Source organism: Penaeus chinensis, chromosome 32 (assembly GCF_019202785.1).
Source record: "Penaeus chinensis breed Huanghai No. 1 chromosome 32, ASM1920278v2, whole genome shotgun sequence".
In the NCBI taxonomy this organism is placed as follows: Eukaryota; Metazoa; Arthropoda; class Malacostraca; order Decapoda; family Penaeidae; genus Penaeus; species Penaeus chinensis.
In genome coordinates, this window is record NC_061850.1 from 28,451,458 (window position 1) to 28,479,337 (window position 27,880).

At 41.4% G+C, this 27,880-nt stretch overlaps 2 protein-coding genes across 3 annotated transcripts in view; one reads left to right on the top strand and one right to left on the bottom strand.

Moving 5' to 3' along the window:
- Nucleotides 1-1,311: 1,311 nt before the first annotated feature.
- Nucleotides 1,312-11,554, top strand: LOC125042491. The gene is made up of 15 exons (XM_047638132.1): nt 1,312-1,564; nt 1,701-1,796; nt 1,908-3,211; nt 3,518-3,782; nt 4,076-4,297; nt 4,433-4,528; nt 4,640-5,943; nt 6,250-6,514; nt 6,808-7,029; nt 7,165-7,260; nt 7,372-8,675; nt 8,982-9,246; nt 9,540-9,761; nt 9,897-9,992; nt 10,104-11,554. The coding sequence occupies exons 1-15, from the start codon at nt 1,312-1,314 to the stop codon at nt 11,162-11,164; spliced, it is 7,071 nt and encodes a 2,356-aa protein (XP_047494088.1). The 3' UTR covers nt 11,165-11,554.
- A 4,469-nt stretch (nt 11,555-16,023) lies between these two features.
- Nucleotides 16,024-27,880, bottom strand: part of LOC125042376 (Golgi-specific brefeldin A-resistance guanine nucleotide exchange factor 1-like) — a 22,171-nt gene continuing 10,314 nt past the window's right edge. The window contains exons 4-17 of one of the 2 annotated variants that reach the window (XM_047637956.1): nt 26,218-27,880; nt 25,790-25,928; nt 25,340-25,524; nt 24,347-24,569; nt 23,105-23,298; nt 22,745-22,903; nt 22,233-22,430; nt 21,320-21,433; nt 20,504-20,669; nt 20,092-20,362; nt 19,489-19,636; nt 17,239-18,063; nt 16,661-16,915; nt 16,024-16,382 (exon numbers count right to left, since the gene is read on the bottom strand). The exon at nt 26,218-27,880 is cut by the window's right edge and continues 1,827 nt beyond it. In XM_047637956.1, coding sequence (XP_047493912.1) covers nt 16,365-16,382; nt 16,661-16,915; nt 17,239-18,063; nt 19,489-19,636; nt 20,092-20,362; nt 20,504-20,669; nt 21,320-21,433; nt 22,233-22,430; nt 22,745-22,903; nt 23,105-23,298; nt 24,347-24,569; nt 25,340-25,524; nt 25,790-25,928; nt 26,218-27,880 — 4,558 coding nt within the window. In that variant the 3' untranslated portion in view covers nt 16,024-16,364. The remainder of the gene's footprint in view (nt 16,383-16,660; nt 16,916-17,238; nt 18,064-19,488; nt 19,637-20,091; nt 20,363-20,503; nt 20,670-21,319; nt 21,434-22,232; nt 22,431-22,744; nt 22,904-23,104; nt 23,299-24,346; nt 24,570-25,339; nt 25,525-25,789; nt 25,929-26,217) is intronic. The other variant, XM_047637957.1, reaches the window with a different exon arrangement.

Genomic DNA, 27,880 nt, shown 5'->3' on the forward strand with positions numbered 1-27,880 from the left:
AAGTAATTTTGGCAATGTTAATGGATTTCTTACGATTTCCTCTGGGAGGAATGGAGTAGCATTGTACATATGTTGCATCATAGTCTGTGAGACAAGCGAGTAAGTCCTCTCCACAATCTGACCATTCTTTGTCATAGATTGGGCAATCTGTTGGGGAGATAGAGACAGTTCCGGTGCAAGTATTGAGGGTTGGATGAGGTTCTGTAGGGCTGGGATTACCACATAGATCAGTTAGTTTTGTTAATGCTATAGCTTAGTTTTAAGAGATTTTGCCTACTTGTTTTTGGAGACATTGCTGGAAGAGGAGGGTGTTTTTAGAGTAGGGAGCTGTGGGAGGGATCACGAAAAATCGGTCCCATTTTTCTGGGCAAGATAGAGTATTTAGGATTCTTGTAGAGGGGGGCGGTAGTAGAAGTGCGGGGGCGTGTGGAGGTGGGAATAGTGTTGAGGGAGGTAGTGTTATGGGGAGGTGGGCAATAAGGTTGTAAGGTAGTAATAAGGGGAGATCGGGTGGTTGATGAAGAAGGTTGTGTGAGTAAAGGTGTTGAAGTTGAGCATGTTGGGAGAGTAGAAATGTCTCCTGGGGATTGCTTGTTGATTACGGTGGATACTGTACTAGTAGGCATTGAGGAGGGGGTAGTTGTTGCAGTGTTCGGGGCCGTGGTCAAAGGAGAGCCGGGATTGGGGCTATTTGATGAAGGGGCAAGCCTCATTGCCCCTAAAAGTGGGATTACGTCTTCATTATTGGCCATGATAAGCCTGGAGTATGTTGGGGAGAAAAAAACAGTCCACCCCTCAGGGTCCCCTTGAGGGGTAAGGGCCAGGTAAGGCAGGGGAATACCGTGCACATGGCTCCCTCAGGCCGTTCAGGACTGGCACAAAGTCAGCCTTTCATCCTTTCAGTACGGCTCTCACACCTCAGGAGGTGGATAGTAGAAGGGATTGGTGAAGGGACTGAAACGAAAAGCATGGGTGGAAAAAAGACCATGCAAAATTAGTTCAGTCGATGGCTGAGTCCCAAGGTTGAGGAGTTCCCCAACATTGGGTCTCAGTCTCCGACTCCTAACCCCCCCCCCCCCACGACAACAACGGGCAAAGGATTGGGGGGGAAAGCATTTAAAAGTAACTAGAAATTATGTTTATATAAATAAGAAATCAAAACTGACTTTAAGAAAGCAAACTACATGCATATGATTCGGCCATATGAAGGAAGATATGAGATTTTCTAATCAAAGTATATAAGCATGCCAACAGAGGTTTTAGGTTTCCTATGTCCCACCAAATTAAAATCTTAGTCTATTATAACGGACCATGTATTTCTTAAATGAAATATTTCTCACAGAAGAACCTAGTACCCAAGCACCAGGTTCTGGGTGCGTTGCTCCTGGGACAAGCTATGACTACGATGAAGTTCTTCACAAGTCCCTGCTGTTTTACGAAGCTCAGCGATCTGGAGATCTGCCAGATTCACAGCGTGTCACCTGGCGCAAGGACTCTGCACTGGGCGACGCCAAGGACAGTGTGACCAACGTTCAGCTTGACCTAACAGGAGGATATTACGATGGTTAGTGTGTATCATCTCAAAACAAATGTTCACACTATTGTTATAGTGCTTTTAATTTCCATTACAAGCAAGTCCACAGAATTTGAAAATGAATATTTCTATACCATTAATGTATATGTGATTTATTTGTAAACAGCTGGCGATTATGGCAAATTTGGATATCCAATGTCAAGTACGACAACAGTGTTAGCATGGGGAGCCATCGACTATGGCACTGCCTATATACAAGCAGGTAATTCACCGAGCATTGTATTTTCAAAAAAACAGTATTTTGCGTGAATATCTAGAAATATTTTGCATGTTCCAAGCAAGTTTAGTGAATAATCAAACCAATTGATTTCAGGGGAAATGTCGTACATGAAGGAGGCTGTCAAGTGGGCTACAGACTATTTCCTTAAGGCACACGTGAGTCCTACAGTGTTGTACGGCCAAGTAGGCAATGGTCAGCTTGACCATTCTTTTTGGGGCCGACCGGAGGATATGACTATGGACAGACCAGCCTACAAGATCACTGAGGCCAATCCCGGTTCTGACCTGGTGGCCGAGACTTCTGCTGCACTGGCTGCCGCCTCCATTCTCTTCCAAGATTCCAACCCTGCATATTCTGCCGAATGTCTTCAACACTCTCGGGAGCTTTACGACTTTGCCGATAATTTCAGAGGAGACTACGATGCTACGATCCCTGGCGTTTCTGAATTCTATGCCAGCTACGGCTACTACGATGAATTAGCATGGGCTGCTGCCTGGCTTTACCGTGCCACAGGTGAGACGTCCTATTTAACGGCAGCCAAGAATCATTACCAGCAACTTTCAACAAGTCCTTGGGAATTTTCCTGGGCTGATAAGACTCCTGGAGTGCAGGTATTACTGGCACAACTTGCTGATGAAGCGGATAAAGCCACATATGTGAATCACGTGACCAGCTTCTGCAACGACATCGTAGACAAAAGGCAAAGAACACCCAAAGGATTGCTGTACTTGAGTCAGTGGGGCTCCCTCCGATATGCAGCTAATGCAGCCTTTATCTGCCTAAGAGCTGCAGACTTGGGCATCAACCCTGAGAAATATCGAGAGTTTGGCAAGCAACAGATCCACTACATGTTAGGCGACACTGGACGAAGTTACGTGGTAGGTTTTGGTGTGAACCCTCCGCTGCGGCCACATCACGCCAGCAGCTCTTGTAAACCTGCTCCAGCAACCTGTGACTGGACAGACTTCCATTCACCGGATCCTAACCCTCACGTGCTGTATGGAGCCTTGGTGGGAGGCCCTGATGCCAACGACTGGTACGAGGACAAACGTGACGACTATATCAAGAATGAAGTTGCCACAGACTACAATGCAGGCTTCCAATCTGCTGTAGCTGCTCTTCGCTACCTTACTGATTGTGGTGGAGTGACAGCTGCACCAACAACAGCAGCCCCCACTCCAGCACCTACCCCTGCACCCACCTCAGCTCCCACGCCAGCACCCACTCCCGCACCCACCACACCGAACACAAGTGGAGGAAGTGGCAGCTGCTTCAGATTTGCCAAAGCCAACAGTTGGGACGGTAACTATGATGGAACATTGTACGTGACTATCCCCAGTGATGTTGGGTCATGGAATATCGACCTTCAGTTATCATCATCTGTGGACAATTTCCAGGTCAGTAGGAAATTTGCAAATTATCATTTGTTTAAAAGTGAGATAACTGTGAATATATTCTTTCTTTAGATAATGGGATTTAATTAATGCATTGATATTTGTAACCATTTCCGAATTCTGGAATAGACGTGATATAGACAATGTACACAAGAGAGATATCAGGAAGTATGGGGAATGCTGGCGGTAGACCGTGGTTATAAAAGGGATGACAACCACTAACACAACAGTCAATTTCATGAGTCAGCAAAATAATAGGTTTATATGCTAAAAATTCACTTTCTTCCTTCCTTCTTCTCTGCACCGAAGGCGTGGACCGCGAACGTGGCACCCACCTCTGGCACCTCCATCACGCTCACCAACAAAAACTACAATGGAGTCCAAAGTGCTGGCACAACGCTTGAGTTAGGCATCTTGGTGACCTTCTCGGGAACTACTCCAGCCATCACGGCCGCGACTTTCAATGGTGAATCCCTTGCAAGTTGTGGCGCTACCTCGGCTCCTTCCACCCCAGCTCCAACTCCGGCTCCAACTCCAGCTCCGACTCCAGAGACTACTGTGAACCCTGGAACTGGTAATGAAAATGATGATATTATCTTTCATATAATTCCTTGCCCTTGACTTTAGTTGTATCGTTTTATGCGTTGTGTATATCGACAAATATATAAAGAACAAATTCGACCACTGGGATGTGAAATGAGGGTAATGCAAGCCTTCCGCATAAGATTTTTGATAAAGACTTGTAAAACTGCTCAACAGAGTCCAGCATGATTCCTGAAGAGTATATATACTTTCAATATCCAAATGAAGTTACATCAATTTGAGGTCAGGAGAAAAGTAATTATTAAACTGAAATTTTCCTTACAGCAGAACCTAGTACCCAAGCACCAGGTTCTGGGTGCATCGCCCCTGGGACAAGCTATGACTACGATGAAGTTCTTCACAAGTCCCTGCTGTTTTACGAAGCTCAGCGATCTGGAGATCTGCCAGATTCACAGCGTGTCACCTGGCGCAAGGACTCTGCACTGGGCGACGCCAAGGACAGTGTGACCAACGTTCAGCTTGACCTAACAGGAGGATATTACGATGGTTAGTGTGTATCATCTAAAACAAATGTTCACACTATTGTTATAGTGCTTTTAATTTCCATTACAAGCAAGTCCACAGAATTTGAAAATGAATATTTCTATACCATTAATGTATATGTGATTTATTTGTAAACAGCTGGCGATTATGGCAAATTTGGATATCCAATGTCAAGTACGACAACAGTGTTAGCATGGGGAGCCATCGACTATGGCACTGCCTATATACAAGCAGGTAATTCACCGAGCATTGTATTTTTAAAAAACCAGTATTTTGCGTGAATATCTAGAAATATTTGGCATGTTCCAAACAAGTTTAGTGAATAATCAAACCAATTGATTTCAGGGGAAATGTCGTACATGAAGGAGGCTGTCAAGTGGGCTACAGACTATTTCCTTAAGGCACACGTGAGTCCTACAGTGTTGTACGGCCAAGTAGGCAATGGTCAGCTTGACCATTCTTTTTGGGGCCGACCGGAGGATATGACTATGGACAGACCAGCCTACAAGATCACTGAGGCCAATCCCGGTTCTGACCTGGTGGCCGAGACTTCTGCTGCACTGGCTGCCGCCTCCATTCTCTTCCAAGATTCCAACCCTGCATATTCTGCCGAATGTCTTCAACACTCTCGGGAGCTTTACGACTTTGCCGATAATTTCAGAGGAGACTACGATGCTACGATCCCTGGCGTTTCTGAATTCTATGCCAGCTACGGCTACTACGACGAATTAGCATGGGCTGCTGCCTGGCTTTACCGTGCCACAGGTGAGACGTCCTATTTAACGGCAGCCAAGAATCATTACCAGCAACTTTCAACAAGTCCTTGGGAATTTTCCTGGGCTGATAAGACTCCTGGAGTGCAATTATTACTGGCACAACTTGCTGATGAAGCGGATAAAGCCACATATGTGAATCACGTGACCAGCTTCTGCAACGACATCGTAGACAAAAGGCAAAGAACACCCAAAGGATTGCTGTACTTGAGTCAGTGGGGCTCCCTCCGATATGCAGCTAATGCAGCCTTTATCTGCCTAAGAGCTGCAGACTTGGGCATCAACCCTGAGAAATATCGAGAGTTTGGCAAGCAACAGATCCACTACATGTTAGGCGACACTGGACGAAGTTACGTGGTAGGTTTTGGTGTGAACCCTCCGCTGCGGCCACATCACGCCAGCAGCTCTTGTAAACCTGCTCCAGCAACCTGTGACTGGACAGACTTCCATTCACCGGATCCTAACCCTCACGTGCTGTATGGAGCCTTGGTGGGAGGCCCTGATGCCAACGACTGGTACGAGGACAAACGTGACGACTATATCAAGAATGAAGTTGCCACAGACTACAATGCAGGCTTCCAATCTGCTGTAGCTGCTCTTCGCTACCTTACTGATTGTGGTGGAGTGACAGCTGCACCAACAACAGCAGCCCCCACTCCAGCACCTACCCCTGCACCCACCTCAGCTCCCACGCCAGCACCCACTCCCGCACCCACCACACCGAACACAAGTGGAGGAAGTGGCAGCTGCTTCAGATTTGCCAAAGCCAACAGTTGGGACGGTAACTATGATGGAACATTGTACGTGACTATCCCCAGTGATGTTGGGTCATGGAATATCGACCTTCAGTTATCATCATCTGTGGACAATTTCCAGGTCAGTAGGAAATTTGCAAATTATCATTTGTTTAAAAGTGAGATAACTGTGAATATATTCTTTCTTTAGATAATGGGATTTAATTAATGCATTGATATTTGTAACCATTTCCGAATTCTGGAATAGACGTGATATAGACAATGTACACAAGAGAGATATCAGGAAGTATGGGGAATGCTGGCGGTAGACCGTGGTTATAAAAGGGATGACAACCACTAACACAACAGTCAATTTCATGAGTCAGCAAAATAATAGGTTTATATGCTAAAAATTCACTTTCTTCCTTCCTTCTTCTCTGCACCGAAGGCGTGGACCGCGAACGTGGCACCCACCTCTGGCACCTCCATCACGCTCACCAACAAAAACTACAATGGAGTCCAAAGTGCTGGCACAACGCTTGAGTTAGGCATCTTGGTGACCTTCTCGGGAACTACTCCAGCCATCACGGCCGCGACTTTCAATGGTGAATCCCTTGCAAGTTGTGGCGCTACCTCGGCTCCTTCCACCCCAGCTCCAACTCCGGCTCCAACTCCAGCTCCGACTCCAGAGACTACTGTGAACCCTGGAACTGGTAATGAAAATGATGATATTATCTTTCATATAATTCCTTGCCCTTGACTTTAGTTGTATCGTTTTATGCGTTGTGTATATCGACAAATATATAAAGAACAAATTCGACCACTGGGATGTGAAATGAGGGTAATGCAAGCCTTCCGCATAAGATTTTTGATAAAGACTTGTAAAACTGCTCAACAGAGTCCAGCATGATTCCTGAAGAGTATATATACTTTCAATATCCAAATGAAGTTACATCAATTTGAGGTCAGGAGAAAAGTAATTATTAAACTGAAATTTTCCTTACAGCAGAACCTAGTACCCAAGCACCAGGTTCTGGGTGCATCGCCCCTGGGACAAGCTATGACTACGATGAAGTTCTTCACAAGTCCCTGCTGTTTTACGAAGCTCAGCGATCTGGAGATCTGCCAGATTCACAGCGTGTCACCTGGCGCAAGGACTCTGCACTGGGCGACGCCAAGGACAGTGTGACCAACGTTCAGCTTGACCTAACAGGAGGATATTACGATGGTTAGTGTGTATCATCTAAAACAAATGTTCACACTATTGTTATAGTGCTTTTAATTTCCATTACAAGCAAGTCCACAGAATTTGAAAATGAATATTTCTATACCATTAATGTATATGTGATTTATTTGTAAACAGCTGGCGATTATGGCAAATTTGGATATCCAATGTCAAGTACGACAACAGTGTTAGCATGGGGAGCCATCGACTATGGCACTGCCTATATACAAGCAGGTAATTCACCGAGCATTGTATTTTTAAAAAACCAGTATTTTGCGTGAATATCTAGAAATATTTTGCATGTTCCAAACAAGTTGAGTGAATAATCAAACCAATTGATTTCAGGGGAAATGTCGTACATGAAGGAGGCTGTCAAGTGGGCTACAGACTATTTCCTTAAGGCACACGTGAGTCCTACAGTGTTGTACGGCCAAGTAGGCAATGGTCAGCTTGACCATTCTTTTTGGGGCCGACCGGAGGATATGACTATGGACAGACCAGCCTACAAGATCACTGAGGCCAATCCCGGTTCTGACCTGGTGGCCGAGACTTCTGCTGCACTGGCTGCCGCCTCCATTCTCTTCCAAGATTCCAACCCTGCATATTCTGCCGAATGTCTTCAACACTCTCGGGAGCTTTACGACTTTGCCGATAATTTCAGAGGAGACTACGATGCTACGATCCCTGGCGTTTCTGAATTCTATGCCAGCTACGGCTACTACGATGAATTAGCATGGGCTGCTGCCTGGCTTTACCGTGCCACAGGTGAGACGTCCTATTTAACGGCAGCCAAGAATCATTACCAGCAACTTTCAACAAGTCCTTGGGAATTTTCCTGGGCTGATAAGACTCCTGGAGTGCAGGTATTACTGGCACAACTTGCTGATGAAGCGGATAAAGCCACATATGTGAATCACGTGACCAGCTTCTGCAACGACATCGTAGACAAAAGGCAAAGAACACCCAAAGGATTGCTGTACTTGAGTCAGTGGGGCTCCCTCCGATATGCAGCTAATGCAGCCTTTATCTGCCTAAGAGCTGCAGACTTGGGCATCAACCCTGAGAAATATCGAGAGTTTGGCAAGCAACAGATCCACTACATGTTAGGCGACACTGGACGAAGTTACGTGGTAGGTTTTGGTGTGAACCCTCCGCTGCGGCCACATCACGCCAGCAGCTCTTGTAAACCTGCTCCAGCAACCTGTGACTGGACAGACTTCCATTCACCGGATCCTAACCCTCACGTGCTGTATGGAGCCTTGGTGGGAGGCCCTGATGCCAACGACTGGTACGAGGACAAACGTGACGACTATATCAAGAATGAAGTTGCCACAGACTACAATGCAGGCTTCCAATCTGCTGTAGCTGCTCTTCGCTACCTTACTGATTGTGGTGGAGTGACAGCTGCACCAACAACAGCAGCCCCCACTCCAGCACCTACCCCTGCACCCACCTCAGCTCCCACGCCAGCACCCACTCCCGCACCCACCACACCGAACACAAGTGGAGGAAGTGGCAGCTGCTTCAGATTTGCCAAAGCCAACAGTTGGGACGGTAACTATGATGGAACATTGTACGTGACTATCCCCAGTGATGTTGGGTCATGGAATATCGACCTTCAGTTATCATCATCTGTGGACAATTTCCAGGTCAGTAGGAAATTTGCAAATTATCATTTGTTTAAAAGTGAGATAACTGTGAATATATTCTTTCTTTAGATAATGGGATTTAATTAATGCATTGATATTTGTAACCATTTCCGAATTCTGGAATAGACGTGATATAGACAATGTACACAAGAGAGATATCAGGAAGTATGGGGAATGCTGGCGGTAGACCGTGGTTATAAAAGGGATGACAACCACTAACACAACAGTCAATTTCATGAGTCAGCAAAATAATAGGTTTATATGCTAAAAATTCACTTTCTTCCTTCCTTCTTCTCTGCACCGAAGGCGTGGACCGCGAACGTGGCACCCACCTCTGGCACCTCCATCACGCTCACCAACAAAAACTACAATGGAGTCCAAAGTGCTGGCACAACGCTTGAGTTAGGCATCTTGGTGACCTTCTCGGGAACTACTCCAGCCATCACGGCCGCGACTTTCAATGGTGAATCCCTTGCAAGTTGTGGCGCTACCTCGGCTCCTTCCACCCCAGCTCCAACTCCGGCTCCAACTCCAGCTCCGACTCCAGAGACTACTGTGAACCCTGGAACTGGTAATGAAAATGATGATATTATCTTTCATATAATTCCTTGCCCTTGACTTTAGTTGTATCGTTTTATGCGTTGTGTATATCGACAAATATATAAAGAACAAATTCGACCACTGGGATGTGAAATGAGGGTAATGCAAGCCTTCCGCATAAGATTTTTGATAAAGACTTGTAAAACTGCTCAACAGAGTCCAGCATGATTCCTGAAGAGTATATATACTTTCAATATCCAAATGAAGTTACATCAATTTGAGGTCAGGAGAAAAGTAATTATTAAACTGAAATTTTCCTTACAGCAGAACCTAGTACCCAAGCACCAGGTTCTGGGTGCATCGCCCCTGGGACAAGCTATGACTACGATGAAGTTCTTCACAAGTCCCTGCTGTTTTACGAAGCTCAGCGATCTGGAGATCTGCCAGATTCACAGCGTGTCACCTGGCGCAAGGACTCTGCACTGGGCGACGCCAAGGACAGTGTGACCAACGTTCAGCTTGACCTAACAGGAGGATATTACGATGGTTAGTGTGTATCATCTAAAACAAATGTTCACACTATTGTTATAGTGCTTTTAATTTCCATTACAAGCAAGTCCACAGAATTTGAAAATGAATATTTCTATACCATTAATGTATATGTGATTTATTTGTAAACAGCTGGCGATTATGGCAAATTTGGATATCCAATGTCAAGTACGACAACAGTGTTAGCATGGGGAGCCATCGACTATGGCACTGCCTATATACAAGCAGGTAATTCACCGAGCATTGTATTTTCAAAAAACCAGTATTTTGCGTGAATATCTAGAAATATTTTGCATGTTCCAAACAAGTTTAGTGAATAATCAAACCAATTGATTTCAGGGGAAATGTCGTACATGAAGGAGGCTGTCAAGTGGGCTACAGACTATTTCCTTAAGGCACACGTGAGTCCTACAGTGTTGTACGGCCAAGTAGGCAATGGTCAGCTTGACCATTCTTTTTGGGGCCGACCGGAGGATATGACTATGGACAGACCAGCCTACAAGATCACTGAGGCCAATCCCGGTTCTGACCTGGTGGCCGAGACTTCTGCTGCACTGGCTGCCGCCTCCATTCTCTTCAAAGATTCCAACCCTGCATATTCTGCCGAATGTCTTCAACACTCTCGGGAGCTTTACGACTTTGCCGATAATTTCAGAGGAGACTACGATGCTACGATCCCTGGCGTTTCTGAATTCTATGCCAGCTACGGCTACTACGACGAATTAGCATGGGCTGCTGCCTGGCTTTACCGTGCCACAGGTGAGACGTCCTATTTAACGGCAGCCAAGAATCATTACCAGCAACTTTCAACAAGTCCTTGGGAATTTTCCTGGGCTGATAAGACTCCTGGAGTGCAGGTATTACTGGCACAACTTGCTGATGAAGCGGATAAAGCCACATATGTGAATCACGTGACCAGCTTCTGCAACGACATCGTAGACAAAAGGCAAAGAACACCCAAAGGATTGCTGTACTTGAGTCAGTGGGGCTCCCTCCGATATGCAGCTAATGCAGCCTTTATCTGCCTAAGAGCTGCAGACTTGGGCATCAACCCTGAGAAATATCGAGAGTTTGGCAAGCAACAGATCCACTACATGTTAGGCGACACTGGACGAAGTTACGTGGTTGGTTTTGGTGTGAACCCTCCGCTGCGGCCACATCACGCCAGCAGCTCTTGTAAACCTGCTCCAGCAACCTGTGACTGGACAGACTTCCATTCACCGGATCCTAACCCTCACGTGCTGTATGGAGCCTTGGTGGGAGGCCCTGATGCCAACGACTGGTACGAGGACAAACGTGACGACTATATCAAGAATGAAGTTGCCACAGACTACAATGCAGGCTTCCAATCTGCTGTAGCTGCTCTCCGCTCTCTTGCAGACTGTAATGCAAAACACTGAAATGAAGGCATGCCTATCATTTGCTAACACTTTGGCTACACTCCCCTAGGCGAGGCACACCTGGACAGGCCTCAAAACTTAATCAGCCAGTAATAAAGCCAGATGAAAATCATTGCTTCAGGATTCCCTAGTTTTCAGCTTATGTCAGAAAAGTAAAAATTCTAGACCTGAGGCTGGTTCCAGAGTTAGATAGGGCAAGTGAAACCACGGCTTCAAATCATAGATCAGTATAAGGATCAAATGTTCAATAATCAAAAACTTTTGTATATCTCTATCCAAATATAAGTGTATGATAAAGTAAATAAAAAATCTGAATTGCACAACAACAATTACATTGTATTTGAAAATTAGATAATTCTGCCAAAATTTATATTAAAAATTTAAATATAATTTTGTTACCCTAATTTTTCTTTTACCTTATCCTCAAGTAATTATCACTTCATGACGAGGTTTATAAAGTCCATAACCCCTTGCCGACGGGTACGACGTGTAGACACGTGCTATGCCCACTGTTTGATTGTTTTTACACATAGATGGCTACACTTGTACTAAGTCACCAATGAGCCAATTACAAGTACTGCCTGTTTCGCCCATTCACCCTTTTCTTTGATTTACGAAATATTTTACGTTATGTTATTTTGCTGTTACTAATGTTAAAAAACATTATAATAATGGTTAATGGTTAATGTTTAAAAGCAAAATAAATGTGCTAGACATCTAAGGTCATGTAGCACTATAGTAAATGGTAGTGAAGGGTGGTTGAGTTAGTGATTAGTTGTCAAAGTTGGGCAAAGGAATTGACGAGTAAATGGGTTAAGGTTGGGTAAGGTAATGTATAGGGGTTAGATCAAGTGAAGGATGTATATGCATTTGAGGAATGAAAACAGGTTGTCAAAGCAGAAAGTGTGAGAAGTTGTGGGAGGGATCACGAAAATCGGTCCAATTGGCTGGGCTAAATAGATTATTTAAGAATTTTGTAGAGATGGGGGTAGTAGAAGGATGGGGGCATGTGGAAAAGGGAGTAGTGTTGAGGGAGGTAGTGTTATGGGGAGGTGGACAATAAAGTTGTAAGGTAGTAATAAGGGAGGATGGGGTAGTTGATGAAGAAGGTTGTGGGGGTATAGTTGTTGAAGCTGAGCATGTTGGGAGTAGAAATGTCTCCTGGGGTGTTGATTAGGGTGGATACTGTACTAGTCGGCATTGAGGAGGGGGTATTAGTTGTAGTGTTCAGAGCCGTGGTCAAAGGAGAGCCTGGGGTCAGGGAATCGGGCGAGTTTGAATTGGTGGAGCTATTTGATGAAGAGGCAATTGCCTCTAATAATGGCATGGTTATGGTTATTCATTGTTGGCCATGATAAGCCTGGAGTATGTCGGGGAGAGAAACGGTTCACCCCTCAGGGTCGCTTGAGGGGTAAGGGCTAGACAACTAAAGCAGGGATATACCGTGCCCATGGCTCCCTCAGGCCGTTCAGGACTGGCACAAAGTCAGCCTTTCATCCTTTCAGCACGGCTCTCACACCTCAGGAAGTGGATAATAGAAGGGGTTGGTGAAGGGACAGAAAGGAAAAAGTAGGAGGGGGAAAAAAAGACCATGCAAAATTTGTTGAGTCAAGGGCTGAGTCCCAAGGTTGGGGAGTTCCCCAGCATTGGGTCCCAGTCTCCGCCTCCTAAGCCCCCCCACGACAACAATGGGCAAGGGATTGGGGGGGTAACATTATAACAATTATAATGTTTATAATAAAAATAACACAATCGATATTCATAGCACTAGTAAAAAATACGTTTTTCCCGCCAATTCAAATCAGGTATGGTCACAAGGTCTACTAATTTACTCCTTTGTGGCTAAGCACTAGCAGAGCCATCTATGGGCAGACATTTCACAAAAAATATAGAAAATGGGCACAGCATTTTCCCCATTTTTTGTTTATTTTTCCCGGCGGCATTGGGTTCAACCTTACATAAAAGTAAATTCTTCCATCACTTGTTGGATTAAATAAGTAATTCAATTTCTTCTGTCACATACACAGTAAAATAATCAACTCTTTTAAGTAGGTGAAGATACTAATACTGCATATATTTTTGTAAACTAGTCTGCAGCCAAGTTCCCTCAATAATAATAATAATTTAGTCATATTCCAACTGTTACAACTATTATTCTTGGTGCAACTAGCTGTCTGCTTCATTTTGCTTCTAAATCACACTATATGCAATGAATGGTAGAGGTCACCACCCATTGACGATATGTGGTCTAAACACGGGTCAGCAAGATCACTAGGAGTCTACTACCGCTCCACCACAAGGATAATTTTGAAATGATAAGTAACTGGACTTGATTTCTCATCTGTTTAAAAATTCTATTACATATGGTGTTATTATAGCACAAATTGAAGTAGTCTTGTCTGGCTGCTTCGTAATGAAATATACTTGAATGGTTTGTGCCACTAAAACAGCACAAAACCCCTTTAGAAATGCTTACATTCTAAATCATAATTCTATGGAAGGATATGAAAACATGACCCAAATCTTGTACTTTTTAATCTGATTTCTTTGTAATCAATATTTAGATTTAGATTTTATTTATATTTCTTCTAGGTTTTAACAATACTTTCAAAAGAATAACAGATATACTCACAGAGAGAAAATAAAAAAAAATTGTAGTGCCAAAAGGTAGCATTTCCTGACAAGCAACAGGTATGCTGTGGAGATTATGTTTAATGACACAGGTTTTCAGAAAGACATAAATTTCATACTGGAACTCTGAATCTACTGAATAAGTTAACTATAAAAACAAAGTAATTTGCAAACCAACAGTCCTGAAATACACATTAACATAATCTTAGCCTTGTATTTTCTTCCCATATTTCTTATGAGAAATGGAATGTGAGAAAATCTCATATATTATTTCTCCTAAAATAAACAAAACAACAGATCTGGCAATTCAAGCATAACAAATTCCATCTGGACTAATCTTAGCACACAATCTAAGATCAATAAATATATGATGACAATATTAAATGAGGCTTATACTCATACTTAGATCAACTATTTATCTCATGAGAAATATAGAGTAAACTTTTATATATATAGGTATATATACATACATTTACATATATATACTTGATATAAAAACCCACACTGTAAAACTAGATTTAATTGAAAAAGAGAGACTACAGTTTCGGAATCCACCTGGATTCCATCTTCAGACCTGAAGATGGAATCCAGGTGGATTCCGAAACTGTAGTCTCTCTTTTTCAATTAAATCTAGTTTTACAGTGTGGGTTTTTATATCATAGTATCAACACGGTAGTGTGTTTTCTCCTTTTCATATATATACTTATATATACATATATATACATATATATACTTATATACATTATATATATATATATATATATATATATATATATATATATATATATGTATATACACACACACACACGTGTAAATATATCTGTATATGTGTGTGTGTGTGTGTGTGTGTGTGTGTGTGTGTGTGTGTGTGTGTGTGTGTGTGTGTGTGTGTGTGTGTGTGTGTGTGTGTGTGTGTGTATGTATGTATGTATGTATGTATGTATGTATGTATGTATGTATGTATGTATGTATGTATGTATGTATGTATGTATGTATGTATGTGTGTATGTGTGTATGTGTGTATGTGTGTATGTGTGTGTGTGTATGTGTATGTGTATGTGTATGTGTATGTGTATGTGTATGTGTATGTGTATGTATATGTACATGTATATGTATATTTATATGTATATAATATACATATATGTATATGAATGTATATGTATGAATATGGATCTATATACAAGTGTATAAATATATTGTCATTATATATATATATATATATATATATATATATATATATATATCACATAGCATTTTAGCCATCTAATACTGTAATCATTACAAAGTTCCAAAGTTAACATACCAGTCTAAGTGTATGAAAGTTCTCCACAGCTGTTCTGTCTGCTAACATTCTCATCAACACGGCGTTATCATGAACAGAAATGTACCTATTTACAGTACACAACATAAGGAGTGGAATCCTCTGTGATAAATAATGTTACCTATTACTGAGGAAACCAAATTCATGTTATCTTTAACTCTATAAATCATATTTACACAGGCGTCTATGGTCTCCACAGATCTATATATTGTAAATCACTATCCATTATAAACTTCTATATATTTCATGGGCTAACATGGCTACATACAGAATGTTGAGAACTCTATTGCACCTAAAAAATATTGGTGATGCCAGTAATATTGTCCATCCCCTTAATAACAATGTTTATAAATATTTTACATTAAACATTCAAATACCTTGTCAAAGTTTCAATCAGAGAAAGGAAGAAAGAAGAGATAAAAACCCTTAGAAACTACACATATTAAATAAATACATATTGATTATTTCATTTTGGCTAAAAAAATGTATCTTTCATTCCAGAGTTATATACTTATAAACCTTCCAAGAAATTAAACCATCTCATTTTCATGGAACATATTACAATGAAAATAAAATATGAGCAGAAATATTGTGTAAGTGTGTGTATATGTGAGTATTAGTTTGTATATCTGTCCATGTGTCCCTACCTTAAGCAAGTGTACCTGTTTGTTAATAAGTGTATTCTTGTTTGACACAAATACAAACACAAACACAGTAACGTGTACACAAAGATGAAAGGAAAACAGCCACAGTAAGAAATGAAATTGAATCGTAACGTTTCAAACTCTTCTTGAGTTTCTCTTCAGAGGAATGATATACCAAAATGGATCATTCATTTTGGTATATCATTCGTCTGAAGAGGAACTTGAGAAGAGTTCGAAACGTTACAATTCAATTTCATTTCTTAATGTGGCTGTTTTCCTTTCGTATTCTTGTTTGTTTGGGTAGGTTTAAATTTGTTTTATTCATATGGCCTGTAAATTTGTATATATTTCTATGCTTATGTATTTGTTTTTGTGTGTATGCATTCACTGTTTCTGTGTTCAAATAATACAGCTACCAAACTGTACACATGATTAAACTCATGTAAGAATTCACTTCTTGAAGAAGTTCTGTGTCGTAAATGGCAAAGGAGCCACAGTCCGGGCCAGAACTGTACACCTTCAGCTACGAAAAGAAAACCCATAACTATTATATCTTGACAATTCAAAATTCCATGGTTGTTGGGAATGCTGCACCAGAAATGCACTAAAGAGCCTCTTGATTCTGAAAAAGGAAAACGTGAGTATTAACAAAAATACCAAAGACAGCATGTAGTAGTAGAAATAAAAAAACAAAAAAAACACATATATATATATATATATATATATATATATATATATATATATATATATATATATATTTATAATAATAATAATAATAATAATAATAATAATAATAATAATAATAAAAATAATAAATAAATAATCCTTTGCAAAATCCCACTTCCCAAATTGCCAACTTCAGATGTCAATATCCTGATTTCCTTCTGTAAATCCACCAACCTTGAGAGCACCAGGAGGCAAGAGTGTAAGAGGAGATTGGTGCAGTGCCGAGTTCGTCAAGAGCAGTGGCACTGGGGCCTTTGGCTGCTCCTCACTCACTTCAGCTGCCGACTTCTCTGCCAGGCTTCCTTCTGCCACATTTGCTGTTGTCGCCTGTGGGAGGTCAGGAGATGCCATGGGGTCCACTACGAAGAGCTTGTCATCGGCTGACTGGCTGAAGAGTATGGATGCTGGACGGTACGTGGGAAACGAGTCCTAGGAAATTGTGTGAACATTAGTACATGGGTGAACAGAGATGGACAGATGGTCAAACACAAACAAACAAACAAACAAACAAACAAACACACACACACTCTCTTTCTCTCTCTTACATACATAAATACATACATATATGTTCACACAGATGAACAGACAGAGACATATAGACACACAGACACAGACACACACACACAAAATAAATATATAAAAACTTAAGCAAAAGAGTAATAATAACAAAATATCAGTTACATCTTAATCAAGTCTGACTAACTGAGTAATCATACAACAAACTAGTAAACAACAAAACAGCTAAACACTACCTTTAGTGCCCGGGGTTCAGGGGTATGGGCACTCGGGGGCTCAACAGGGGCATTGTTTGTGGCGGAACTGACCTCCTGCCGGGCATCAACCTCCGTGGAAAAGGGATTGAGGAAAGAGGGGATCGAGAGGGGGAAGACGGAGCCCACAGTCTGGGTGGGCAATGTCTCGGGTGGCGAGCCCTGGGTGCTGGGGGTGCTGTCAGGAAGGGGTTTAGGGGTGCCGTCAACATCTGGTTGTCTTGGTGTCTGTGCGTCTGGAGAGGGACTTGTCTGACTGTTAGATGCAGCCAACAGATCAAAGACAGGCATACTTCCACCTGATTCTCTGGGGGATTGACTATCTTCCGTCCTGCCTCTTTGGCTTGGGTCTGCATTACCACAAGGTGTATAAAACTGAACATCAGATGTCATATGCTGTGTATTACTAGAGTCCTGATCACTTGAGAAAAGTCCTTGTCTTTCACTGCACTGATATGATGGACTTTCAACAGAGCTAAAGCTTGTTATTGGACTCGGTCCTTGCATGTCATAGGATGGCAGATGAGACGTAAGAGAAGTAGTCGCAGCATCTTCAGCAGGACTGCTACTACAGCTAATATTTAACAATGGCACTGAGGGCTGCTGAAGCATGGGAGAAGCGAAGGGAGTCTCTGCTTGGGGCTCTGATTTCTGAATGGCCATGGGTGTGAACATTAATGTATTCTGCGCATTTAGCTCGGGGAGAGAGACTGTATGTGGGAGAGGAGAGGGTGTCAGATGAGGGAGAGTTGGAGGGATGGGGCTGGAGGCTAAACTCCCACTAGCCAAAGGTGTAGTGGACAGCACCTAAATTTCAATGCAAGGGAAAGCAAAAAATATAACAAAAGTCAATAAAAAAAATGATAGAAAATAAGAAACAACACTTATCCAAAATCAAATTCAGAATTTATATATATATATCTCACTTCAAAATAAATTGCAAAACATCTCAAGCATATACAAAAATGGGAAAGAAAAGAAAAAATAATGTCAGATTCCTTACACAATACTTGCATATCTAAATCCAAATAGGCACAGGGCTAAAACTACGCACATACATTCATACAAATAGCAAGATGAATAGTCAAACCCATTTTGGATAATATCCCAAAGAAAAAACACCAACCCCCACGTAAAAAAAAAAAAAAACACCAAAGAAAATTTCTTATAAACCATAAGCTGAGAATCTTAATGCTCATAAATCTACATTCCAAGGAGGATCACAGAATATACTACGAAAGAACAATATACATCAAGATTATGATTATTATAAGGTTATTAACATTCCTAATAGTGGTGCAAGATAAAAAGAGAATATTTCTGAAAATCAAGGAATAGGGTAAATTTGTGAGATAAGCAGTACAAGCAGCTGACTTGTTGGTAACGAAACACTAGTGAAATCATCTGTGTAAAGACAATCAATAAACGAAATTCACAAGAAAGCTCCATGGGGCTTTTTCTAATGCATTCTCTGATTGGATGGCTAGTTTCAAAACTGCTGTTACTGAGACAGTATTTCACAAATGTCTACTCATTCTAAAAGTGGTCAAAGACTACAAGGAGGAGAGTGGACAAGATATCTTATCCAGAGCATTTACAATAATTCAGAATTACATGAGCCATCATTAATCCTAAAACTGACAACAAAACAAACATGGTTAAGCATGATGTGACCCAATTCACAGTATAAATCCTTTCCATTACAATTGGACTACTTCGATCTATACTTTATATACTCTTTCCATCTTTTCTTTTTTTTTCTTTAGTATCACATATGGCACTCATTTCCTGATATAAACACATCACATATGCTTATTTCATTAAGGTTAAACTATACAGAAAATTGTCTCCCTCTACTCCTAGACCCTTCACCCCCAAGAAAAAAATAAAGAAAAAAGAAAAAAACTCAAGAGTATTCTACAAAGCAACCAGAGAGCAAGCAATTTCTTAAGAAAGGTAAAAAAAAGAAAAAAAAAAAAAAGCTTAAGATAATTCAAGCTTCACACAAGATGTCCACCTACCACCCTCCAAAAAAATCTGCAAATGTAATCAACAATGCAAAGTATAGCTGTACACTTATCCTCTGAATTAAGAAACAAATAAGTATCCACATAAAAACAATACTTCACATCAAGCCAACAACAAAATACAGCCACTAATCACAATAAATGTACCCCCTGAGCTTTTCTAAAACCACACTCACTTTCTTCACCCCCAACGGTGTTCTCTTACCTGAGGAGACAAAGGGGAGGCAGCAGACTGAGGATCAGTTGCGGGGGGTGAGCCATGAGGTGATACAGGGAGGAGGGTGGGCAACGGCGGCTGCAGTATGACCCCTGTGCCATAGCTTGTGGGTAAGCTTTCTTGACTCAGGGACAGTCTGTATATAAGCGAAATCATTGTAGGTTAATTTTGTAAAAGGAAAAGATCTTGACATCTCACAATATTTGCTGGCCTGTAAGATGCTTCTACCTAATATGTACATTTTCTGGGGAGGGAGACAATTGTGTGAGCTATGTAAAAGAGGAACAGGTTACACAAATACATCTTCAGTAACCATCTCTAAGTCAGACATCATTTTCTTTACATAAATTTCAGTAATATTTCTGCAACACAAACTGATTATCTCTCTGGTGGAATAAAGATCATTGTATCCAGTAAATATAAGGTTGTCATCATCATTGTTCAGCCTGCCATTAGTGACCCATGTGTATAAGGATAATTTCTGTAGATTTCTTTTCCTGTAAAAAAAAAAATCCTTTTGACCACATGACAAACACAAGATTCTGTACATTCACATTAAGAGTGAGAGAAAATATTGTAAGTGCACTTTACCTTGCAGCTCCCTGTTCCTGAAGAGTTGGGGGCACATAAGCTTCTTTAGTAGCAGGGCTGGATGACAAGCTACTGGTGGTGTTCTGTGCAGGTTGATCTGGGATACCAGGGCTGACATTAACAGGGTAAGTGTTACTGGGGTTCCCACTGGCTATCTCGGTTGGAGCAGTTGTGTTTGTAACATTTACTGCTGGACTTGGCACTGTGGCTTCTGCTGGTGGTGTTTTGGCTGGGACATCTGCTGGGACCACTTCTATCTTGTGGATTTCAGCTGCGTGAAGATAAGGTACAAACTATTCTCACTTTCCCTTAATTTTTCTGAATCATTACCTAAGGAATAGGCATGTACACCATCCTTTGCACCCAACATGCCACATCTAATGCCTCATAACATGATTCAAAGGTCACATACATGGGGGGTGGCTCCTGAAGATGTGGTGGCGAAAATCAGGCAAGAAGGCATCAATGCGGTCCCATGTGATGGTCCAGAGGCGCGTGAAGCCATCGGCTGTGTGGAAGACCTGAGTTGTCTCCATTACCAGTAACATGTTCTTCAGTATTTCGGGAATGGCATCACTCTGGAAGACAAGAGTTGAATGATTTGAGATGCGAGAAAAAATAAGATTGCAAAAAATAAATGATAGATAAATACATTGATAAACGATAATGATAATGATCGTAATAACAAGAAAAAGAAGAAAAAGAAATAACACAACCACTTACAAAATTTCGCTCTCACCCATATTCTCACTCTCATTCACACTCATGGCTACCATCAAACCAATGAAATAAAATAAAATAAAAATATATGTGAAAATATATATATTCCACAGTAACAGACACAGTAACATTCACTTTCCTTTCAAGCAATTCAGCTTGATACAGAAATTAGAATGAAGTCATCAGCCTCTTAAAACTATGACAACAAACTGGCAACCTCAGGATTCACAAAGATTCTCACAGGAGAGAACAAAAATACCAAATGTTTACCAAAACCTCCAAGCTTGTGTTCCAGCTTCAGGTGGGAGGTTGTCTATGCTTGGGCAATGGGAAAGACTAGGTTACTGCTTTCATGCTGTATAGGAGTCATCTTCCTAAGCTGATTATCTATGGTAATAAAATGAACATGAATGATAATGCAGGTAATGACAATCAACTAAGGACATAAAAGTTGGGTTCCATAATTCTCAACCTGGATATTTGGACTTCTTTGTACGCCATCACTTACCAGGTGGTCAGAGTGCTGCGTGTTGAGGTATTTGTCCATGAAGTCTAGGATGGTGAGCCACAGGGCTGTGAAGGTCGACAGTGTCAGGAGTGGTGTCAGATGCCGTAGATAGACCTGTTGAAAGAATCCTCTTTTGTCACTTCAGTTTGAAAAAGAATTTCAAATGCTTAATAAATAAAAAATAATAATATCTGAACATTCTTTAAATATCTGTTAACAATTTCAATTGATCTTTAACCCAATGGCGCCGGGTATAGCAAATTAAAAAAAACTCTACGCTCTGGCGAACGGCGGCAGCGCGCCGACTCTGAGCGCGTGATATCGGTCCATCAAGCCGAATCATTGCCTCGGGGCGTTTTTGCGCGGCGCCGCTGCGGACAGCCGCACGCCGCACATCGTGCGTATTGTTATGACGGCGATAGCCGTGACCCGTCGCCATTGGGTTAATCTAATATTTTCTTATCATTATCTTAGGACATATTCCAACATTAACAATCAATAAGAAAGTCATACAAGCCACTTATATATATATAGGTAGGTCTGAAAAAAGTAAAATGCACCCAGTCACACCCACCCACAAAAAAAACTCTTTAAATGTTCTAATGCATGATAAACAAACTTGTGTGCATTTTATAGAACACACTTCTCACTAGCTTGGGAGCAGCTATGATAGAAAAACTTAGGAGATAGTGCTAATTGATAACTCATCCCCTATTACCAATCAAAATATGATGTGTTATGAATGAAAACTATTTTCGCCAAACACCTTATCCTTCCACATTTATGTATCTAGTGTCTCTATAGGACCCTAAATAAATGATACAACATGAGTACATGAGAAGTTTAATTGCAAGATAAATATAACTTTCTTACTGGCACTCCCCACAAATGCATAACAAAATCCCTCTCTTACTTTCTGTACAAGTGTGGCTGCCCTGACTCTGGTCTCCTCAAGCGAGGCAGGGCTGGAGCCAGGCAGCGGCTGCAACAGCTTGGCCAGGAGAGGGAAGAGGACCTTGTTGAAGCAAGACTCCCACTCCAAGGCACTCAGGGCCTGCAGGTCGTGGTTGAGGAGTGCGCGGTGGAGGTACGTCATGGCCATGTTGCGGATCTGTGGTGGTGAGTTTGGAATGGGTTGCTAGTGCCTAGATTTATGTAATTTTTTGTTTTAATAAGTAATTATTCACTTAACAAGCAGTAATAATTTTGGGGAAACATGGTTCTTTTTTGCTCTGGCATCTCATTTATGGAAACAAGTATGCTTTCTAAAGGAAAGTCAATATATTGTGCAGCATACTGTTGCTACACTTCTATTTGTGAGGCTAACTAGCCAAGCTGAAGAACTGATCTAAATATAAAAATATAAAGCAGCATAAATCAAAAATTCCTTTGAACACTGGGATAAATGCAACAAACATGTCATACCATTGTCCGTGAATCACAGCAATATCTTGCAATCCCCTGCAGAAGAGGACACAGTGCCTGAGCCCAGAGAGCGACTGGCGACCCTTGAAGCTTGGGCTGCTCACCCAACTCCACAATCTGGCTGGATGCCGTGTGCAGAGTATCCATCAGGTCCAGCAGCTGCAACAAAGAGGAATACTTATAGTTTCTGTATTTCATCTTGATCTTCATACTATAATACTATGACAGCCTATTGTAGATATATGATAATAATAATTAATCTATATACATACAGGTAACAGTGCTTAGGTGTGCCTGTGTAGGAGCAAGCACTATGAAATTTATAGGTTTATGCTATTAGACAAGATATCATCTACAAACCTTTTCCGAAACTTGCTGGTATGTGACAGGCACATCATCGGAATCAGACTCATCTGCATCATAGGCACTGGACCCAGATGTTGGTGACTTGGGTCTGCGAGCACTTCCCTTCTCGTCCTTGCGGCGGCCGGGTGTCTTGCGGCGAGATGGAGATCGAACACCCTCCTTGTTGGTAGCTCTCTTTTCAATCTTTCCTATTGATTGTAAAAAAAAATATATATAAAATCAGACTAGGCCAATGTCAGTGTGCTAACTTTAGGCCTTAAGAATATATTCATCATTAAGAACAAATATAGAAGTTTTTTTTAATTAAACAGACATTATCAAAGTTCATAAAAGGGATTCCCGTTATTTGTCGCCCTGTGATTCGTGATTTCACTCCCTGTTCACTTGATGTTTTGTGGATGCATTATTTATCATGAAAATTTATACACATATATCTGCAAACACAAACTACTACTATTACTAAGTAGAAGAAAAAAGCTACAATGAGAAATTAAATAAAAAAATGAGAACATGAATTTCAGAATATGTATATAACCCAATACATATAACAAAAATTTAATATTTGTGTACACTTCTAATAAGAAATACAGCACACAATACCAGTATGTATCTACTTTTCAGTCCCTGGAATAGACTGATGTTGCTACACCAGAGCACCCTCAGGTGATGTGGAGTGTTCACGTTTACTTACTTCCCAGGCTCATGAATGGATAATGGCTGATGCAAACTCAACCAAAGGTAAGCCTGGTAAGAAGATGGAATAATAAAAAGCTTGGCTGATAACCTGGTGGGCTTCCCTCATACGGTGCAAGCAATAATAACACCAGTTTCATGACATCTAATGTTTGCATTTCTCTTTTATATCAACTTTAATAAAAATGAAGGTACTACTTTTTTTAGTACTATTTTATTATCATACATCTACACTATATGCTTTAGGAAACCACTGGACATTTAGGTCCTGGTCCACATCATGAGCTTTTATAATGTATTCCTGTGGGATACTGTGTATTGTTATTTGTCAAAATGTAATTTGTTGTATTTTTCTGGTCCATATTAATGACAGATAATGGGAATCCCCTGTACACACTCTTAAACTGTACAAAGAAATGTGCCTCCATTTCTGTGCCTCTCAAAAAAGAAAATACTCTTAACTATTTAACTAACATACTTATTCTAAATAAAAAAGCTTTAAGCTAACTCTAGTAGATGCACCCATTGTCCTATACACTTTACCTCCATTGAGAGTAGCCTCCACAAAGGTCCTACAAGCCTGGACAGCTGACGGTAAGCTGGCATGTGTTACGCGTCGGTCTCGTACCAAGAAGGCCACTGTGTCAACTGCTTGCACAAGGGCTTCAGGTCGGTGTTCACCCAGCTCCCTCTGGTGCACAATGTCCCACTCATTCACTGCCACTGCCCGAACTGCCACTGGCTCAATCTCTCCTTCACGCCCCACCTGAAAACATGGAAAAATTTTATATGCTTTGTAGCATCAAAAGATCATCTATGGAAACAGATGTGATTTGTATTTTAGTAGAAGGAAATGATTTTGGGTGATAATCTAACTATCCACTATACATGACTACTAGATAACAAGCAAGTATCTAAAGTACAATAATAATGTAATAAAATTTGACTCAGACTCGTTTAAATTGAAGTGATTTAAATCAAAGACATTTATTATGACTAAGACAATGAAAGTATTGATAGTGAATATGACAAAACAAAGGAATATAACAGAGGATGGAAATGTAAAAAGTGATTTTTTTATGACGGAGAATAGAGAAGTGTTTGTCCTACTTGCTGAAGAAGCCAGTTGTAAATAAGGGTAACAATTTCCTAAATCACTTTTTGTTGCTTTTTTAAGTGCTCTTTTTTATATTTCAAATTTGTTGATGGATGATGAGGGATACGGGATCATGTTCAACACATACAAGGCTATGCAAAATAATCCTAGTAAAGTGATTGACAAAGCAGATGACATATCATAGTATAAAAGGAAAAATCTATGGAAGACAAACAAAGCCAAGGTGACTGACAAGTGGAACATCACTGTTTACTATGTAAACATTCAGCCCCTAAACATAGGAAACATGTTTGCTGTCTAGCCAGACTTACAATATTCTGATGCAATATGTTTGACTGTGATTGCAGAATAAAGTACTTCACTTTTCACTTGGAACAGCAACCTCTAATCCCTCAAAACCACAAATCACTGCAACTCACCAGTATCCAACCTCCTGTGTTGTGGAGGGGGTCAGGACTGGCTGCCCGAGAACGCTGGCTGGGCTTCACTCCCTCTGGGGGTTCAGCCACAGGTGAGCCGGGGGCCACCTCACCAGACTCCCCTTCCGTGTAATGGCCTGAGTCAACTCCCGATGAGCTGCCCACCTCACTTTCTGACATGGATCCTACAAATATGCAGTGAATAGAAAAGTGTATAAAATGATAGTAATATGACTTATTATAAGTACTTTTCTCTAAAGTTCTAGAAACAAGAATGCATAGCAAGATTTATTGCCTGAATACCAATTTCCAGTCTCTATCACTGTAGACAATTGCAGTCACCAGAAGTACTAGTTGTCTATCTGATAAAACAAAGCCTAAAAAAATACATCAAAATTTTTAAAATACTATAATCTATCCCAGTAGTACAACTAATAGCATACATCATACCTGTATCACTAACTACGTCACTGGGATCTGAATTGACCATTGGAGGAGGTTTTGCTCCAGCACCAGCACATTCCAGCAAATTGAACAACACAGTCCAGTCATTGGAATCATGGATGTTATCGGTGTTCACACTCAGAACCTGCAAACACATAATAAGAAAGAAAATACATTACACTGAAAACCTAAAGGATGATCCATCAAATAAATTCTTACTGGAATGGTATTATTAATCGAAACAATTCATATTATTCATATTCTACCTTTACAGAATGTATTTTCTGTATTACATGGAAAATTTCAGCATTTACTATCATGTGACAGGTCAAATTCACTATACAGCATCAAAATATAAAACTATCATTATCACAGTGGATCACTGAATCATCTCTCCATCTCTATGCCTACACACAAACCTCCAATAAACTCACCTCACGCAGACCACAAACAACCTGCAGGGACACTCTAAGCAGGACATTTGGTCGTAGCAGAAGCAACATCCGCAGAGACTGCAGAATGGGGTTGGCTAAGTTAGGTCTTCGTAATAGGACCTTGGCTAGCCTGAGCATGGCCACAACACAGCGTTCAAGCAGGAATTGCCGGTCAGCAGCAGCTGCACCCATCAAAAGTGAATAGATGTGGTTGCGAACACCTGGCCACACTCCCACAGCCCGGTCCTTATTGGCCACAAGGACCTGCACCACCAGTTCCAATAGGAATGCCTGGGAGTGCTCGTCCAGCCCTCCTGGGGATCCTCCCTCAAGCATGCTGCCTCCTGGGGTCACTCCTGTATCCCCAAGGGTGCTTGCATCTCCTGCACCCATCATGGCCTTCAGAAGCTCATTCAGGGAGTCACAGCGAAGGAAGGCAGACTCAGTGATGAGTCTCTCTGGATGGCATTCAGCAATGCAGTTCCTTGCTCTCTGTGATAGTTCCACATCTTCAGGGTTAGTCCCACGGGCAGCTCCAGCATCTCCAAGAGCTATGTACGAGTAGATTGAAGAGAAGAGGCCAGACTCAACTCTTGGCACAGTTACTGGGGTTTCTCTCAAAAGGCTGATGTGTCCACTGGTCTCCACAAAATCTTCACTTTCCACCAAAGAGGATGGCAGCAGGCGGCACCTGAACAATTGCAGCAGAAGGTCTAGTATATTTTTCCAACCATCTCGAAGAATGTCTCCATGTGAGGTTACTAATCTGAATACAGTCTTTGCTGCAAGTTGTGCCTTTTTATTAGCCCCGAAAGCCACAGTGACATGCTCTGGTGCTTCGGCAGATGCTGTAGAAGCTGCAAGAGTTGTAAATTTACAAAGAGATACAACTAAATTATCAAACACATCACTCATTCCAAATCGTGCTGATATCGAGGCACATTTCCTGAAGCCTGACACTGCCCTCTGGATGATAGCATCATCCATTGATTTATCAAATACATAAGAGAGTGAAGCAATTGTTGGACCCCAACACAGTGCGAACAAGTCCCGATCAAAGGAAGTGTCTTCGTTTCCTAGGTAGTACTGGCCCTCTTTTGTGTGACCTCTCCTTAACAACATTTTCCACAAATAATTCTCTCTCACAAGACCAGTCTGCTCTTCAGGCATCACTATCTCATCTATCCTAATAGCATTATAAATTTCTTCAAGCATATCTTGATCAAAATCTGATCCATCATCAACACCTCGCAGATTATTTCTAAACTGGTCGAGAGTCATGGGTATGTTCTGCTTCTTAGCATTCTGGTTGTGCTGGTCCACATTGAGCATGATGACAGCATATGCAAGAGTGAAGGCAGCATCCTCTTTTGCAAATGGTTCATTGTTACTAATGTGCCAGTGAGATGAAAAATGCTCAATGATAATAGCAATTAATGGAGCTTCTCCTGGCAGCCTGAAGCTTTCGAGGAACATTCGCAAAGCTTCATCTACTCGTAAGTTTCTAAATTCAAAGGATTTCACAAATGCAGAGAGTATGTCAACATTCTTCTTCTTGCTAACATAGTCACCAATGACCTTCTTACTAAGCCTTGGATTTTCTCTAAGGAATACTGCTATATCCTCTACTGAGCTGGGAACAATCCCGTTGTCCTGTAGGAAT